This window comes from Rhipicephalus sanguineus, chromosome 4 (genome assembly GCF_013339695.2).
Source record: "Rhipicephalus sanguineus isolate Rsan-2018 chromosome 4, BIME_Rsan_1.4, whole genome shotgun sequence".
Classification (NCBI taxonomy): Eukaryota; Metazoa; Arthropoda; class Arachnida; order Ixodida; family Ixodidae; genus Rhipicephalus; species Rhipicephalus sanguineus.
The window spans coordinates 96,108,422-96,127,508 of record NC_051179.1 but is presented as its reverse complement, the minus strand read 5'-3'; the positions used below and the strand labels follow the sequence as shown (position 1 = coordinate 96,127,508).

The window sequence follows — 19,087 nt, the reverse complement described above, 5'->3', positions numbered from 1 at the left end:
ATGGCGACACGCGGAAGTTCTTTCAATTTACGGAAGCCACCCTCTGCTGCCGCAATTCAGGCAACGAAGGAAAACGACGCAGCGCGAACACGCCACGCTTGCACTCATCGCCTGGCGTACTGTGCTGCGGACACACGATTGCACCTAAAATGTTTCTCTTCCGCTGCTTGTTCGTTCACCCATACATGACACATTGATGGCCAGATGACTTGCTAAAAACGGCAGTAAATTTTCAGCCGTGATAGTCACTTCGTATTGGACACAGGCGCATAACACAGACACACAAACGCGTACCGAAGCAACACAAACACAGATATGGCACAGCCCAAAGCACAATGGCAACACTGAGAGCATACACACTACGCCTGCAGCTCACTGTTTCGAGGCTGCTCCTGTGAAAATGTCTATGCTACAGTCAAAAACCTACATATAGTGTCCCATATGCCTTCCTTAGCTTCAATATCTGTTGATTTTATTAGGTTATGATCTTATTTGATGTTTGCGTCAATTCGCAGTATGAACTCTGAACCTCAAATAAGCGCGATCATACCTCATTAGTGTACTTGTTCGCAGCTTCATTTATACAACAAAACCTTGCGAATTAAGCTTACGAATTTATCACAATACATTGCGGAATGTAGCTTTGGTTAAAATTAGCTTGCATTTCTGTCCGAATATTAGGCGTAATTGTGTGGTGAGTTTAACTCTATTCTGTGCTAACAAACAAGCTTGTGAACGTCTGCAACAATGACGCAATTTTCATGAAGTTCACATATTCACATATAAACTGGTTTTCACATATGAACTTGTTTGTTGTGCGCGGGGTGCCTGGCAAACATAAACTTTTAGTCGTGGAGACGTAGTGTAGGAACAAACAGCGAGACAAAAAAATGACAGCCAGAGAAGACGCCTTTCTTGGTCACAGATCTCTTGTGATGATACGGATGAACTCGAAGCCTGGAAGTGTACACCTTATCTTGCTTCTCATTTGGATGTTGGCTGCGCGATTAGAGCGCCCTGAGTCCCTACTGATATTTTGCAAATCAGGCTCAGCGTTGTGAGTGTTAAATAAAACGAGAAATTATTGTATATTTTTAGCCAATAAGATCTGGAATAATCAATTACACAATGTCCTCACTTGTAAACACTCGTGTGTTATTGCAGCTTAATGGGTTTGTTCGAATGTAAAATTTCTGCAGCGGTAATAAGGAAAACTCACCATACATTGCAGCTAAGACGGTAATGCATGCCTTGAATGCCATAGCGCTGAATGGGGGAAGAACCAGGAAAGATTGAGACGAATGTGCAGCATTTATATGCTGCCGCCTGCTTGGCTGACAAAAAAACTAAATAATGAAAGGTCGCCGAGCAATAAAAGAAAGACTGTATCGCAAAGGTCCCGCTTTCCTCCTTTCCAAATATCGGCTTACTCTGTCAAAGTTATCGTTAAGTGCTCTGACGTATTTTATGTACTATCAGTAACGTGGTATTCTTATGAAGCGTCAACGTAAAGGATTAAAGACGTTTTCCTATAGGCCATAGATCTTAAGGGCTGGTAGTTATGAATGACGGAGGTTTGGTAAAAACAGTGATGGACGCCGACAAAGGTGAAACGTTTTTACTGACGTTTCAAGTAGGAACGAGTTAACATCAACACCTTTGCAAAGCGATGAAGAACTCGATTACTGCTTTAAATTTCCTTCTTCATAAATCTGACACAGTTATACCTCTATTACTGCTTGCTATTCTGCGAACAAAATAGGAACTGGTGTTTCTATGACGATCAGATAAAGCGTTTGAATTGCGGCAAGATATGGCATCTATTATGCTTATTTTAATAATGATCACCAAGGCGCCTATAAATTTTTAACATTTCTTTCTATTTGTTTACAAATATAAAACAAATAGATTTAAAGAGAACGTTTCCTTCATTCCTTTTTTTTTAAATTAAAACACTGCAGCAGGAGCCCTTTTCGTCTATCAGACCCGCTTTATTTTTTGCAGACTTTGTCCGTCAACATGGCCAATACCAACCATCTTGGATTGGCTAAATTATGAATAAAATTCCTATGGGAAGTTCTCCTGAATGGCAATTCGAGTTCAGTGTATGAAAAACAGCGCGACGAAGAGGAGAAGAAGCATATATACGAGTACAGTTAGGCGAAACGTCGCGCGAGAGCCTGACGTCATGGCCGGGAAAGTTAACTAGTTGCCATTGAAGGGATGTAGAAGATCGGAGGTGCTGTGGAAGCTTGGCGTCGGAGGCTTGTGTCGCAGGGTGAATGGGACTTTCTACCATATTAGCGTCGGTGCTAATATGGTAGAGAGTGCACTGTTAGCACTGCCTTTGTCGTGACGTATGTCTGTCATAAATTCGCCAACGAAAGCAAGATACCGAAGTTGTCTAGGAGTATGGCTGGTACTGCATGAATGTAAAACCGAAACAAGTGTTTTGAGGGCTGTAAGAATGACTAATTGCCGCCCTTTGAGGAAATACCTGAAATGCTTCACTGCAAGGTACGCAACCCGAAACTCCTGTCCAAAAGTACTGTATCTGCACTTGGTGTCGCGTAACTTTCGGGGTAGGAGGATATGGGCGCCCATGCACCATCAATCCACTCATTAAGTGTGGCTCCCACGGTTTATGAAGAAGCATCCACAATGAGGCTAGTGGAAGCAGTTTGGCTTTGACGTCGGAAAAGGGTTGATCGGTGAGAGAGTCCCAAGACAGTGCGGCAGACTCGGCTTTAGAAGTTGCAAGGAGTGCTTCATGAGGCTGCAGCAGCGTAGAGCATCTATGAATGAAGTGGGAATAAAAATTGACGAGTCCGAGAAAACGTCGCAGTCTGCGTAAAGACTTTGGCGCAGGTAGTCAATGATGGCCTGGACCTTGTCAAGCAGTGCATTGGTGGCTTCTTTGGAGATCTTGTGTCCAAGAAAATCGATCTCCGGAACCTGAAACTGGAGATCAACATTGATGACGAGAACGTAATAACGAAATTGAGTGAAACTTTGTTGTAGATGTGCTTTTTGTGCTTCAGCCTCCTTGCTGGCGACGAGAAAATCATCTATGTAGGCGAAACGAAACGATAAGGCTCTAGTGACTTCGTCTATAAAAAGCTGGGATGTTTGAGCTGTGTTGCGCAAACCGAAAGGCATGGGTAAATGCTCAAAAAAGCCAAACGAGGTCGCTATGGCAGTTTTTGGTATTTCAGATAGCTTCGCTGGGATGTTCTGATAAGCTATCGCGAGGTCAATGTTGTTGTGCTGGTTAATTAGGCTCTATAGAATGGGATATCGACCTGCAACGGTGACGGCTATCTTGTGCGCAATAAACACCACAGGACCACCAACTATTGTTTTTCATAGGTGCCATGCGTAGCGCTGACAACCACGAACTTGATGGCGGACGAATGATTTTAGTGGCAGCATCTGCCTGAACATATTCTGAGCAACTCGAAGTTTATGAGGACTGAGTTGACGAGGGCGACACTGAAGAGGCAGGCCTGTGGTAACAGTGCAGTGCGTCATAGTATGCGTATGGGTCTTATTCGTCGGAGACTGCATATTTCTGGAAACTCACTCAGAAAAGCTGTATACGGTGACGTGGATGAGTTGACGGAAGTGGGATTTAGAGCCGTAGCTTCTGACAGAAAACCGTTGAAGGAAAGACCCGTGAGGTTATCTTATCCACCAGCCGATAACGGCTAATGTCCCCCAGAATGTGAAAATGCCTAAGGAAAACAGCCGCTCAGATGCCATAGTAGACGTGTGCTTTCCGAAATAGCCATTGAAACCTTCTTTTAAGGCCAATATCAATGTTGCGATGACCGATGATATCGCGCGTTGATAGCTCGCATGGGGTAGACTTTCGCGGAGACGGCGGTCGTCTTTGGACGCAGGAATTATGCATACCTCTACACTGGTGCCCACCAACAAACGCAGACCTGTGATTTGGTCGCTGATGTACAAGAGGTGGCTTGACGAATGGCTATGGTCGCCCTACGGTCACCCTATGGCTATGGCGTTACTGACGACTGGGCTGGGCGATTCCCGTGTGCCACGAATAGGGTGATACACAACGACAAGCAGCAGCGCGAAAACGTCGGTGGTTCTCGGAAAGGATCTGCTTCAGAAACAGGAGATTTACGGGCATCATTGATGGTTGTGGGAGCGATGTCCATCATATCACCGGCCAGTTCAGCAACTTCCGACAATGACTTATGCTGAGCTGTAAGGATAGTCATTCGCACGTTGGCTGGAAGGCGCTGTAAAATTTATGAAACAGAGTCCAGGGAGTCTTGCTGGCCGCCACTCAGGTGCTCTAGGTGATGCAGAAACTGGGTTGGGCGTCAGTTCAAGCCATCGACAAGCCGTAGCTGGGGCAATGTTATGGCGGCTGTAGCTCTTGTAACACTCGTAGAAGTTACCTGGTAGGCTGCGGAGGTTGTAGGAGCGAAGTTCTGGTCGCCTGGAGTTTAACGTTGATTCATTGAAGGTGGTGCTCGTTGTCGGGTCAACAGTAGCCGTGGAAACACCAAACACAGCAAAACGGGCGGCTTCATTTTAGGGGCGTAGCTCGTCTTAGTCTAACCTTGTCACGTCTCCGTTGTCCGGCGTATCTCCCGGCAGCCGGCAGTAAACGGCAGTATCTGTCCGGTGGTGGTGGTGGTGGTGCGCGGCCTGACCACCCTTACTGCGCATGCGCATACCCTCTCCACACACCTCCTCTCCACTCCCCCTCACCATTCCCCATGTCCTACCCCTCTCCCCTTTCCCTGTCCACTCACCCTCTCCACTTCCCCTATCCACTACGCCTTCCCCTCCCCCTTCCTGGGGGAGGGGAAGGGATAACCAGTCTTAAAAACGGAGGGGGCGTGCACACATGAAGGCTCCCTAAAGACAATGCGCTGTGACAGTACGTGATATGTATCGCCCTCTCCTCTCCTACACTTCCCCCTCGTTCTCCTCTCCTACGGTCCCCCCCCCTATCTTGCCTCGCGGGGCAGCGGCGCCGACGCAGGCAGCGTCGCGGCAGCTTTTTGATTGAAAAAACCGACCGCTCGCGCTGCACAACCGTTCACTGACCACCCCGTATATAGGCACTAGATTTTGACCTCCAAGCTAGTGCGTGTGTGCGATTTCTCCTGTGCGTGAATAAACAATGAAAATTCACAGCGTACATGTAAAATTAAAGTGAGCTGCAAGTCGTCATAACTCTCATCGAACTTTTAGTATAAACGCGCCCGATCTCACGTCGGTGATGATGTACTGGGCAGAATTCACGGAAGATTCACGGTTTACCGATGAACCTCCGCAGCTTCGCCCACTCATCATCATTCACTCCGTGGATATGCTGTGATTTTTTATTCCTCCAAGACTCCCTGCGATGAATCTGCTTCTTGTTCTTGTTCTTGTTCACCTTCAACTTTAGCTCACACCCGCTGTGGGGGATTGGCTAAGACTTGAGTGGTTTTATAATGTTATAATACTTTAGAGGAAGGTTACAGAATATAAAAATTATAAATTTGATAGAAAATTTTGACGCTTGATCAAATATGAAAAATAAATAAATAACAATAATAAAATAAAATAAATCAATGCCCGAATTTTTAAAATATATACATGTGTTGACACAGAAGAATAAAAATATAGATTAATATATTATATTATAATATTATAGAATAATATGCAATAATATAGATCTGCTTCATTTTGTAACTTCCTCCTTATCCTCTTTCATCGGCCTCTTTTCCCAACAGGTAACCCGCCAGAAGAAGAACAGTTTGCCACACACCGAACGATAAAAGACGAAGCAACAAGGCCAGTGTACCAATACCTGTACAGAGTATCACGGAAGGAACCAAAGGCCATAAATGGGCACGTGCAAGATATCCCTGACGATGACGTCATTGTGCCATTCAGCAGCCCCTGCGTATCGCCGGTATTTCTGGGGAAGAGTAATGCTGGTGAGGTGACAATACGTTGAGATTTTTTTTATTACCGAAAAGTGAACAGCGGGCCCAATCGGTATCTCTACAGGGTTCAGATCACAGCCACGGAAAGAAAATTTACATTCTTTTATTTACTATTTCTTTGGTGCGTGCCAGTTGGGGGTGAGGAGAGTTTTTTGGACCACCAGCTTCACAGGTCAGTCAATACAAGCTTCCCTTGAAATTTTCTATGCACCAGGTAATTTCGGCCACACGCCGGAGAACATATTACAACCTAAGAAATGCAGTTGCAGATGTTTTACAACGTTATGCCATTACGGAATGCTTTTACATAAAAGAAGTGCGAATAAAACGGAATTGAAGACACCTCTATATGAGCATATTGCCACGTGCGTTTCTTTATCACTTTTGCTGTATTCGGTTTTCGGCCACAAAGACTGTCAGCAACGCTCAGCTCGAACCGCGCCTCATAGTTCGAGAAGCTTCGCGATCATTGTAGATTGTTTTGTTAAGATTGCGCGCAAGACGCGCACACTCGAGCTGATTCTAGAATTTGCACGACATACAGCGATAATGCTGGAATATTCGACGGCACATGTTTAAATGCCGACGCGCTTCACCGCTTGTCAGTTGATCGACGGTCGACGCTCTGTACGCCTTAATCAGTGCATACCGTGTGTATTGCTGTAAATTAACTTTCCGTTTCCTGGCCATAAGCTCGGCCAAATAAACAGTTTCATCTTGAAAACGCCGACTGCTGTCTTCATCGACGTCACGACCACGTGACATCTGGTGGAGCTGCTGCTTCTTCCATGATCCGGACGCCCCCGCGAAGCGCTGACCCAAGCCCAAGCCGCGAGGAGGACGACGGCAAAGAAAACCCGGATCGTCGAACAAGCCGCAGGCAGAAGGGACTACAGCCAGAGCACGGGCTCTTTCCCGAGCAAACCAGGCAGCCCCAAGTCCCAACACCGACCGCAGAAACGATGACCGACCCCGTGCAGCCTGCGCCGATACTACTCCGGCAGCCCAAGGAGCCGCCAACCCTCCGCGGGTCGTCATTCGAAGACCCGGAAACCTGGCTCGAGACTTTCGAAAGGGTCTCAACATTCAACAACTGGGACTCCGAGGACAAGCTGCGCCACGTTTACTTTTACCTTGAAGTCGCAGCAAGGACCTCGTTCGAGAATCTGGAGTCTACTCTTCGAACTTGGGACGCCTTTCGCAGCGCTTTATTGGAGACGTTTGCAAGCGTCGTCAGAAAAGAAAGGGCCGCAGCCTTGCTAGAGACACGGGTACAACTTCCAAATGAAAGCGTTGCCATCTTTGGAGAGGAAATGACCAGGCTGTTCCGCCACGCTGACCCAGCCATGCCTGAGGACAAGAAAGTCAGGTTGCTCATACGAGGGGTAAAGCAAGAGCTCTTCGCTGGGCTGATGCGGAACCCACACTCGACAGTCCAAGAATTCATCTCAGAGGCGACGACGATTGAGAAGACGCTGGAAATGCGCAACCGCCAGTATAATCGCCGATTGATTCAAGATAGCCCAGCTGTTCATGCCGTCGGCACCGACGACCTGCGTGAAACGATCCGAGCGAACGTGCGGGAAGAACTGCGCAAGCTGTTACCCTTACCACAGCCTGAAGTTGCCTCGATCGCTGACATCTTCCGAGAGGAAATCCAGCAGTCTCTGGGCACCCCCGAGTCAGTGCAGCCGCAGCTGCAAGCAGTGAGCTATGCTGCTGCAGTCCGACGCAACGCCCCCCCTCCTCGCCCACGTCAAGACGCCGCACCGCCACAGCACTTCCACCACCAGGCACCACCGCCGCCAGCACCGACGTCATACCACCCGCCAGCCGGCCAGCGATACACACCAAGGAAGACCGACGTTTGGCGCGCCCCTGACAACCGCCCGCTCTGCTACCACTGCGGGGAGGCCGGCCACACGTACCGCCGCTGTCAGTACCGACAGATGGGGCTTCGAGGATTCGCCGTAAACGCGCCGCGCCCGCAGCCAGGCGAACGGCCTCGCGACATCGACGACTACCTCACCGGAACACAGTGGCAAGAACGACGACCTTCCCGCTAGCCTTCACCGGGCCGCTACGTGTCACCGCACCGCCGGCAGTACACTGGCCCAAATCGGGGCCGGTCGCCTAGCCCGCATCCGGGAAACTAAGGGCTGCAACCGATGGAGGTGCGGTTGCTGTACGACGAAATGCCGAACATCCTCCGCGGCCGCCGCCGACGACAACGCGACGAGACCTGCAGAACACGACGCGAAGCAGACGAAGCCCTGCCGACGAAACCTCGCGGACCGAAGAAGAACCGACGACGCAACATGGAAGCAGCGGAACATACCGACGCAGCCGTGACCCGACGCCGCGACCCAACCGCAACGCAAGACGCCGAACTAGCAACCTCGACGTTCTCATCGATGGCCACAATGTCACCGCTCTCCTCGACACCGGGGCCGACTATTCCGTCGTAAGTGGGCCATTCGCCACCAAGCTGAAGAAAGTAAAGACCGCTTGGAGTGGACCCGAAATCCGGACAACTGGCGGCCACCTGATAACGTCGATTGGTGTCTGCACGGCGAGAGTCACCGTCAATAACCGGACTTATCCTGCGAGCTTTGTAATCCTACAAAACTGCTCCAGGGATGTAATACTTGGAATGGACTTCTTAAGTGAACACGGCGCCGTCATCGACCTGAGGTCTGAGTCGATAACACTAACCTCAGATAAAGCGCTCCCGCCCCGTGCGACGCCAGGGAACCATGCATTGAATGTGACAGAAGAGCAAGTGACCATTCCGCCGCGTTCCAGCGTCATTATTTCCGTCGGCACCGAAAAAACTACGTACCTTAAAGGCGTCGTCGAGGGCGATCAGCACCTACTCCTGAACCGTCAAATTTGCGTCGCACGAGGTATAGCCGAGCTGCGTGACGGTAAAACAAAGGAAGGTAGTGCTGACAAACTTCAGCCACGAATATAGGCACCTCAACATTGGTACGACGGTCGCCTACATCGAAGAATGTGCAACCGCTAGCGATGCTTTCACCCTCTTCGATGCTGCCGAACCTGCTTCGACGAGTCGAGGTCCCGAACCAGATTTCGATGTCAACCCGAGCCTTCCGAAGGTCAAGCAAGACCAGCTCAAAACCTTGCTCCTGCAATGAAAGGACTGCTTTTCATCGTCGTCCAGACTTCGGCAGACACCGATCGCAAGACATCGCATCATAACAGAAGAAAGTACCAGGCCACTTCATCAGAGCCCGTATAGAGTTTCGACGTGATAACGTGAGGCCATAAAGAAACAAGTCGACGAAATGCTACGCGACGATATCATCCAGCCTTCAAAGAGTCCGTGGGCGTCACCGTTGGTGTTAGTGAAGAAGGATGGGACCCTACGTTTCTGCGTCGATTATTGTCGCCTGAACAAAATCACGAAAAAGGACGTGTACCCTCTCCCACGTATAGATGACGCCCTAGATTGACTCCACAACGCGAAGTAATTTTCTTCGATGGACCTCAAGACCGGCAACTGGCAAATCGAAGTCGACGAGAGAGACCGGGAAAAGACTGCCTTCATAACACCGGATGGCCTGTTCGAGTTCAAGGTAGTGATGCAGAACTATCGATGGTACTATCGATACTATCGATAGCTGAGCCACTATCGAACTATCGATGGTAAAACATGCTATCGATAGCACTATGGATAGTCAATTCGATGGTATTATCGACAGTATAAAATCAGCGCGAATTTATTGCAGACTAAACTTGGTTCCCCGCACGCGTGGTAGATGTGGAGCGTGGACATAGAGAAAACTCACATGCTTGTGTTCTTCACCAGAGTGCTCTGCTGACGCATGGTCATAAAGTCAAACTGTTCAGCTGTAGCGGAAAGGAAGCCGTTGCATGTGGTGGAACTGCGCGGCTTCAAATTTACATCGCATTTTATGAATTCAATCTAAAAAATATCACGAACTAAGTTTGTTAATTGTAGGGTGTAACTAGCGCCAAAAATTACTCATAAATTAAGCGAAGCTGATAGTAGGCTATCGCAAATATTTTGGCAATATGGCCGGTCAGTAGCAGCATCATTATTTACACCTCTATAGATATTATTGTCACGTGTTGGATGGTGAAGAATGCTGCAGCAAGACTGGTAAATACGGAACTCTTTAATTTTGCGAACCTGTGCCCAGAAAATCAAAACTCAAAATACAAGTGATACATGGTGCGCACTGATAGCGGTGAGAAGAGTCGTCGGCCGTCGAGTAATCTGATCATCGGTGGAGCGCGTCGTCTATTATGCATCGTTCATCGAACCTTCCAGCGTTAATGCTGGTGCTCGCTTAAGCTTTCGAATGAACTTGACTATTCGCGTCCGGCGCGTAATCTCAAAAGAATGATCTCAAACAATCGTGAAGCTTCTCAAACATTACCGCGCGGTCTGCGTCAAACGTTGCTAAAGGTCTTTGTGGGTGAAACCGAAATACATCATAACAAAGCAATAAACACGCGTGACAGTAATATTGCTAGTAATATCAACGATGGTACTATCGATTGCACTGTCGATAGTTTGTCGATAGTAGTACTATCGATAGTTTGTTTGCACTATCGATAGTTTCAAAAACTATCGATACTATCGATAGCAATGTTACCGATAGTTCTGCATCACTAGTTCAAGGTCATGCCTTGTGGTCTTTGCTCGGCACCTGCGACTTTCCAACGAGTCATGGATACTGTATTAGCTGGCTTGAAGTGGCAGACTTGCCTTGTGTACTTGGACGACGTCGTTGTGTTTTCCTCGAGCTTCGACGAACACCTCCAGAGACTTCAATCCGTACTTCAAGCAATCAAGAACTCCGGGCTCACCCTGAAGACAGAAAAGTGCCGCTTCGCGTACCAGGAGCTCTTGTTTTTGGGTCACGTGACCAGCAAGACTGGAGTGCTCCCAGACCCGCAGAGGACAGCTGCCATCGCCGCTTTCCCGCCACCCACCGACAAGAAGGCCGTGCGCCCATTTCTCGGCTTGTGCGCCTATTACAGACGCTTTGTCAAAGACTTTTCATGGGTAGCCGAGCCACTAAGGCACTTCACGAAGACCGACGTCGAATTCAGGTGGCAAACAGCGCAAGTCGAAGCATTTCATGAACTCAAACGACGCCTGCAGACACCTCCGATACTCGCGCATTTCGATGAATACGCCGATACGGAGATTCACACCGATGCAAGCAGCGTAGGACTAGGCGCCGTCCTTGTGCAGCGGACGGGTGGACTGGAAAGGGTTATCAGTTATGCTAGCCGGTCGCTGTCTAAGGCAGAGGCCAACTATTCCACAACATAAAAGCAGTGCCTCGCCATCATCTGGGCTACGTCAAAGTTTCGCCCCTACCTCTACGGCAGGCCCTTCAAAGTTGTGTTGATCCAAACATCACGCCTTGTGTTGGCTAGCTAACTTGAAGGACCCTTCAGGTCGCCTCGCACGGTGGAGCCTAAGACTTCAAGAGTTTGACATTACCATCGTGTACAAGTCCGCAAGGAAACATTCCGACGCCGACTGCCTGTCTCGTGCCCCCGTCGACCCACCACCGCCCGATGACCTGGATGATGAGAGCATCTTGGGAGCCATAAGTGCCGACGACTTCGCCGAGCGACAGTGAGCCGACCCGGAACTGAAGGGCCTTGTGGATTACCTCGAGGGCAGGACCACCGTTGTTCCGAAGGTATTCACGCGGGGACTGACGTCGTTTTTCTTGCGCCACGGTGTTCTCCTAAAGAAGAACTTCTCACCGCTTCGAGCCGATTGCCTTCTCGTGGTACCCTCGACATTGCGGCCAGAGGTCCTCCAGGCTCTCCAAGAAGACCCGACGTCTGGACACCTGGGTGTTTCTCGCACGCTAGCAAGAATACAGGAGACGTACTACTGGCCGCGCCTTTCCCCCGACGTCACCCGCTACGTAAAGACCTGCCGGGACTGTCAGCGACGCAAGACACCGCCCACTAGGCCAGCCGGACTTCTGCAGCCTATCGAGCCACCTCGACGGCCGTTCGAGCAAATCGGGATGGACTTACTGGGGCCGTTCCCGACGTCCAATACCGGAAACAAGTGGATCGTCGTGGCAACTGACTACCTCACCCGCTAAGCCGAGACAAAGGCCTTACCCAAAGGCAGTGCCGCCGAGGTAGCGAAGTTCCTCGTGGAGCACATCGTCTTGCGTCATGGCGCCCCAGAGGTCCTCATCACAGACAGAGGTACCGCCTTTACTGCGGACCGAATTCAGGCGATCTTCAAATACAGCGAGACTAGCCACCATCGCATCACCGCCTACCACCCGCAGACCAATGGCCTCACCGAGCGTCTAAATAAGGCCATCGCCGACATGCTGGCAATGTACGTCGACGTGGAACACAAGACGTGGGACGCCATCCTTCCGTACGTGACCCTCGCGTACAACACGGCCGTACCAGAAACGACGCAGATGACACCATACAAGTTGGTCTACGGACGGAGCCCGGCAACGACGCTCGACGCCATGTTACCAAACGTGACCGACGAGGAAAACATCGACGTGACCACCTACATCCAGCGCGCCGAAAAAGCACGACAGCTCGCCCGCCTACGGATCAAGAACCAGCAGACGACTGACAGCCGCCGCTACAACCTTTGACGACGCCACATGGAATATCAACCCAGTGACCGTGTATGGGTATGGACGCCGATACGCCGAAGGGGACTTAGTGAGAAGCTTCTTCGACGATACTTCGGACCGTACAGGGTAATTCGACGCCTCGGCGCACTCGACTACGAGGTTGTCCCTGACGGCATTGCGATCTCTCAGCGGCGCCGTGCACGACCTGAAGTCGTCCATGTCGTGCGCCTCAAACCATATTACGCGCGTTAGCGAATCTGAGGACTGTAATTTTGCTTTATTATTGCACTTTCTTGCTTGTGCTTATTGTTTATTGTACTTTGTTGCTTTATTCTTGTTATCTATTGTTGAATGTATTGGCCACCCCCTCCCCCTCCCCGTTTTCTGTTTGAAGCATCGAGACGATGCTTTTTCAGAGGGGGGCATTGCCACGTGCGTTTCTTTATCACTTTTGCCGTATTTGGTTTTCGGCCACAAAGACTGTCAGCAACGCTCAGCTCGAACCGCGCCTCATTGTTCGAGAAGCTTCACGATCATTGTAGATCGTTTTGTTAAGATTGCACGCAAGACGCGCACACTCGAGCTGATTCTAGAACTTGCACGACAGCCAGCGATAACGCTGGAATTCTCGACGGCACATGTTTAAATGCCGACGCGCTTCACCGCTTGTCAGTTGATCGGCGGTCGACGCTCTGTACGCCGCTATCAGTGCATACCCTGTGTATTGCTGTAAATTAACTTTCCGTTTCCCGGCCACAAGTTCGGCCAAATAAACAGTTTCATCTTCAAAACGCCGACTGCTGTCTTCGTCGACGTCACGACCACGTGACAATATCATATCACTGCACAACATATTTGTCTCCCCTTCCTTCTTTTTCCGTCTGCTAAGTTAGCAACCCAAGTGCGTGCCGCCGCTCGCAAAAAGAGAGACAGCGTCGTAAGTGGCGCTGTCTCAATAAACTGCGACAACGGGGAGAGATCACACAATGCTCGATGGTGCTTGACGCTTTCGGGCGTGGTTGCCCTAGATTGAGGCCTGCAAGCCGGCGCTGTGTGTATACGTTGTATCCAACATCACGAAAATAGCCCGGAAGCCTTGCTACAAGCCACGCCTTTTAAATTGGTACTGCATAGTATTTTTGCTTTCAGTGCTGCCTTCTCTAAGCCATAAGATTCTGATTGAAACTTGCGCCTATAATATGCAATCCTTCTTTAGCAGACGTCATTCGTACACGTCACACGGACACAAAAATGCAACTACGACAGTAAATAATGGTAGCACTCCCATTGCAGCTGTGCGCTTACCATTTATTTATTGATTTGTTTATTATTTTATTGATTCGTTTATTTATTTAATTATTTAACAGCGGAGCTGTTTAGGTCGGCCGTAAAACTATGGTGTCTGCAGGACACCACAGGTGGGTATGTGCCACAGGAATTGGGCAAGCCCTCTACCGTCTACAACAGCATTAAACCTACCCTCTACCGTGTACAGCAGCAATAAACGAAAACTTTGCTCGGTGAAGTGCAGCACATAAAGCATGTGAAAGAGCAAAATAGAGATCAACAAATGGAATACTCGACTGCTGACCCGAAGGTCGCGGGATCGAATCCCGGCCGCGGCGGCTTGGAGGCAAAAATGAGGCCCGTGTACTTAGATTTAGGTGCACGTTAAAGAACCCCAGGTGGTCGAAATTTCCGGAGCCCTCCACTACGGCGTCTCTCATTATCATATCGTGGTTTTGGGACGTTAAACCCCAGATATTATTATTAACAAATGGAATAAAGACATAAAAAGATATAAATACATAGAGAAACGATGAGGGAAATAAAAGACAAAGACAGAGAATGACAGGGAAGAAAGAAAAACAAAGATAAAAAGAGCGAGAAAGAGAAAGAAATAGACAGGAAAAGAAAGCAACAGGAACAAAAAACAGAGACAAGAAGCAGCGAAAAATAAACAGAAGGAAGGAAGGCCACCAGCTCCGCCCTTCCTTTAGGCTTGTCACCACTAGTGTGAAACGGCCATCATTCTTTTTTATTTACTTATTTATTTATTCATTAAAGACGATAGTCTTTCTTGGGACATTTAAACGGAGAAATTTTGGTCTGTCTTTCTGTCTTTCTGTTTGTCGGCTCGTCACTCGATTCAGCCACTCGGCCAAAGTTGAACCGCTTGCCCAAGGGCCAGCCATCTTGAACGGCTGACTAGGTTCATACTTGTGTAAGTACATTGTCGATCAAAAAGCAAACATTACGCATATCTGAGGCGCAACATCACTAGGTAAATATTACGTGTTGTGTTCCTTTAATAGAAAATGCATAAATACGTAATTCTAAAGACCATAGTTTCTGAAGCTGTGTTGAAAATGCGACTGGACTGAAACTTGCCTTCCTCCGTGCCCTCCGTACCCTCAGCTCATTGTTGTGTTTCGGTTTCGGTTCTGTATTGCACTGTACGAATGCCATGGGGCGCCGCTCTGGCATTCCTGTTTTACGCAGGCGAAGTGTAAATAACAGAGTGTGTGGAGAGTACTCGTTGAGTGCGGACGTTTCTTCTGCTTCAGCGCTTCGCGCCAAACCGCGTGTTCGGGCTGGCTGGCGTCTCCGCCGGTCGCGTTGGTCACCGCCGGTTTTCGCCTGCTGCTGCGCCGGAACTACCAGCCCGCAACACAGCACTCATGTTTCCCGACGTATTGCCAGATGGCGTCCATATCTCACGCAGCGCCTCTTCTATCGTCTTTAGACGACATTTGCAGCGAAGCACGCAGATACGCGGCCATTTTTTTTTTACTTTTCTTTCTTTCTTTTTTCTTGGTATTCACATGAACGAGGGAAGGGAATATCACATACCGAAATAAAAAAAGAACGCTTCAACAGTAGTAAACAGAAAACTTCAGGAATAGATAACTTTATATAAAATTGTTCAAACATTATATTAAGAAAACAGCAAGAAATTTATCGATAACAACAATAAGTGAGAATTACAAAATTTATCAGCAAGAACTCAGAACGTGTAACAAAAGAAGGACTAATTAAATGCATTTTATAAAGCGCAATCAATAAATGTTAAACATGTTATCTCTAAAACTTGAAATGCGATGTACCTGTGCATGACATCACTGTGGATGGCTTCACTACGATGCGGCGTCTTGACATCAACGTAGTGAAGCCATCCACTGAGGAAAACGGCAAGGCTCTACTAGCACTTGAAATATTTGAAGAGAGCACGGTGAACTTATATGGGCACAACCAAGTGCCGCCGGAGGCGCATGTTCCAGAGATACCTTCCCTATTGCAAAAACCAGCGTCGTTCCAGTACCCCCAGCGTGATACCAGTAAGTTTTTTGGCACTGGGTCGCACTGGGAACACTGGTATACGCTCGGATTCACTGGGACTCCAGTGAATGCACTGGGAAAGAGCTGGGTGGCACTGGTATCGGCACTGGCTTTGCCGCTGTGACGCTGGCGCTCACTGAGAAGCGCTGGAGACGCTGGAATTCTCATTGGCGTGTGCTGGCACATACTGGAGCCCATAGGCGTGCGCAGAGGGGGGGCAGGGGGGGCGGCCTCCCCCCCCCTCATCATCTAAGAGGGGGGGCGCAAAATCTGCCCCGTACATTGACCCTTCTAGTCACATAAGAGGGGGGGGCGCAAAATCTGCCCCATACATGGACTTTTTAGGGTGGGGGGGGGCACTGCGATGAACCTTCGCCCCCCCCCCCCCCCCCCTAATGAGGAACCCTGCGCACGCCTATGCTGGAGCCTGTACTGTTTCTGCCAGTGCCGCGCGCTGCTTTCAGTATTGTGCGCGGCGGAATGCTTTGGTATGAATCAATATCGTATGTTTGATTCGATGGTACCGCCAGATGCTATCCTAACGGGTCCCAAACATGTGTCACAAATTCTAGCGGCAGAGAAAGACGATGAGATGCGCACTATTTTCATGATATACGTGATAAGTGAAATCACGGTCAATTTTAATGTTTCCCTGTCGAATGTGGAGAAAAATATGTTAATAACCAAGAGCATCCAACGCTGATCATTTTTCTTTCTAGCATGTTTTTTTTTATTCATGCAGTGCCAATATCGTCATTAATTTTTGCGGAGCACATAGCAGCAATGAATACACATTTCGTGCATGCCGCGCATATATGCATGCGTGATGTGTTGCGGTAATGACTTCATATTGTAACGTTTATAAGTCTTGAGGCGTCGGTCTGAACATACAGAGCAAATCGTTACATCGCCGTGCAGTTGGCAAGAAGTAAATGAGCTCTGGCTTCGCGACCCCTCCCAACGGAGGCCAGAAAAACAGCCGTCGTTCAATATCGCCACACCGGAAACGCATCTCGGGCAATTCTTGCACTTCCACTTACTTCAGTGATACGTTAGGTAACAGTTAAAAAGGTTCCGAGGCCGAAATGCAGAAACTTCAACCATCGCAACTCATCTGCGCCGAGAGGCCCAGCGTACCGGCCGAGTCCGTGTACATGCCACCGGCGCTTCTTGGTTTAAGCACACGCAATTCCAACGTGTAAGAATTACTGTAAAGGATAGTCTGGACATCCGTTAATTTAAAATAACCGTTTTTTCTTGTGTACGGTGTCCGCACAAGGAGCGATGACCATCGATGTGATTCGCTTTCAGCAACGAACGCAGGCTCACCGAAAGCAGCCGGCCGCACTCGCCGGTACTTCTCTGACTCATACGTCAAAACATATACGTGTCAACTGGTACGCGTTAGTGAACTAACACACTGGTATCTTTTTTCAACAAATTGCATTTGTTTTTGCTGAGCGGTTTTATAGTTGTAGTGATCGATAGAACTGCAAATCAGAATACAGGCACGCCCGCTCCGCAATAATATTGTCGCTCGCACGAGAAAACTACCCCGTATGAATTCATGTAGGCGCTTGTTTATCGAACGAGTCATCGTAAAGCTTCTGTACATGTTTATCATTAGCAAGGGCGAGAAACGGCTAATAAACTCGACAGTAACAGCCGTCAAACTGTACCCTGTTCCTCGGTCCATTTGATATTTTTCGGAGTTAAGACGGGAATTCTTAAAGACACTTAGCACTCTTCCCATTTTGGGCATTTCATTCGTTGCCGCCAACCCTTTGTGTGTATCTAATAAAGAAGCAAGCTTGATTTTGAAAGGAAGATCGCGTCTTCCGTGAATACGCGACATCAAAATATGAAAGGAAACGCTGTCTTACTGTGTTGACTAGCCCTTTTACGGAAGCGCCGACAGGTTTGAGCGTGGCGCAGTGGTAGAGTGCTCGCTTGGAGATTGAGAGGTGGCGAGTTGGAATCTTCGTGATGGATATTTCGTTTTAGGGGCGAAGCTCCTTAAGGCGGCACCCGTTCGTCCCTCGTAGTCGTAGTCGTAGTGCGTAACCAGTCTTACGCTTTGACCTCCAAGGTGGTGCCGGTGGGAGATTTTTCCTGCGCGTTGTTGAACAATAAAAAATTCGCAGCGGTAGCTAAAAGCCGACTTCTTCTGTCTCTCATTCCCATTAGCAGCTATTCTTTACCTCCAAGGTAGTGCCTGGTGAGATTTCTCCTGTGCGTGATTAAACAATAAAAATTTTGTTCAAAACGCCGTTGATTGATGAAATAAACCAACGAAAGACGCCGGATGTTTTGTAAAAGCAAAACGGAAGAACGCCAGATGTTTCTAAAGCAAAACGAAAAGACGCCAGCTGCTTAACGAAAGACGCCAGATGTTTTCTAAAGCAATGGTTTTCTAAACAATGAAAATTCACAGCGTACATGTAAAATTAAAGTGAGCTGCAAGTCGTCATAACTCATCGAACCTTTAGTATAAACGCGCCCGATCTCACGTCGGTGATGATGTACTGGGCAGAATTCACGGAAGATTCACGGTTTACCGATGAACCTCCGCAGCTTCGCCCACTCATCATCATTCACTCCGTGGATATGCTGTGATTTTTTTTTTCAAACGACTTTTTTTTTTCTTTTTTTTTATTGCACTAATGCTTTCTATATTACTTTCTTTACTAATATATTTATGTAGGGCACGTAGGCATCGCCGTTTTAACGCTGTAGAGTCGTTTTGCGCTTGAGTACCCAGCGCCTCCCAGTAAACCGCCGCTCCAGCGGCCCAGTATCCAGCGCGACGCTGGGCCCATAATCAGGCATGGCACTGGACGCTGGTACCCAGTGGCGCTGGGTTTTGCAATAGGGTTCAGGCAGGTATAGTCAAAGATTAGCCGAGCGCTATCTGCAAGCGTAATTCAGCAGGTTCTAGGAACAGCCCGAACTCCTAAGCGGTATGACGCGGCAATTAGAGCGAATATTAAGGAAGAACAGGCAAAGCGAGTTGAAGAACCATAGTCACAAGAGGATGCCTATGATACGCCTCACCGTGCAGTCATCCGCCAAGATGCTATCGCGACAGTGCTTCGGGCTGTGTTTGACGCTTCACTGCGCATGCTGCTTCAT

The 19,087-nt window shown here is 48.7% G+C and overlaps 2 protein-coding genes across 2 annotated transcripts in view; one reads left to right on the top strand and one right to left on the bottom strand.

Moving 5' to 3' along the window:
- LOC119390459 (evasin P467-like) overlaps positions 1-1,279 on the bottom strand; it is a 42,242-nt gene extending 40,963 nt beyond the window's left edge. Inside the window, exon 1 of the mRNA XM_037658082.2 lies at positions 1,220-1,279. Coding sequence (XP_037514010.1) covers positions 1,220-1,262 — 43 coding nt within the window. The 5' untranslated portion in view covers positions 1,263-1,279. The remainder of the gene's footprint in view (positions 1-1,219) is intronic.
- LOC119390458 (uncharacterized) overlaps positions 1-19,087 on the top strand; it is a 437,697-nt gene that overhangs the window by 359,551 nt on the left and 59,059 nt on the right. The window lies entirely within an intron of this gene.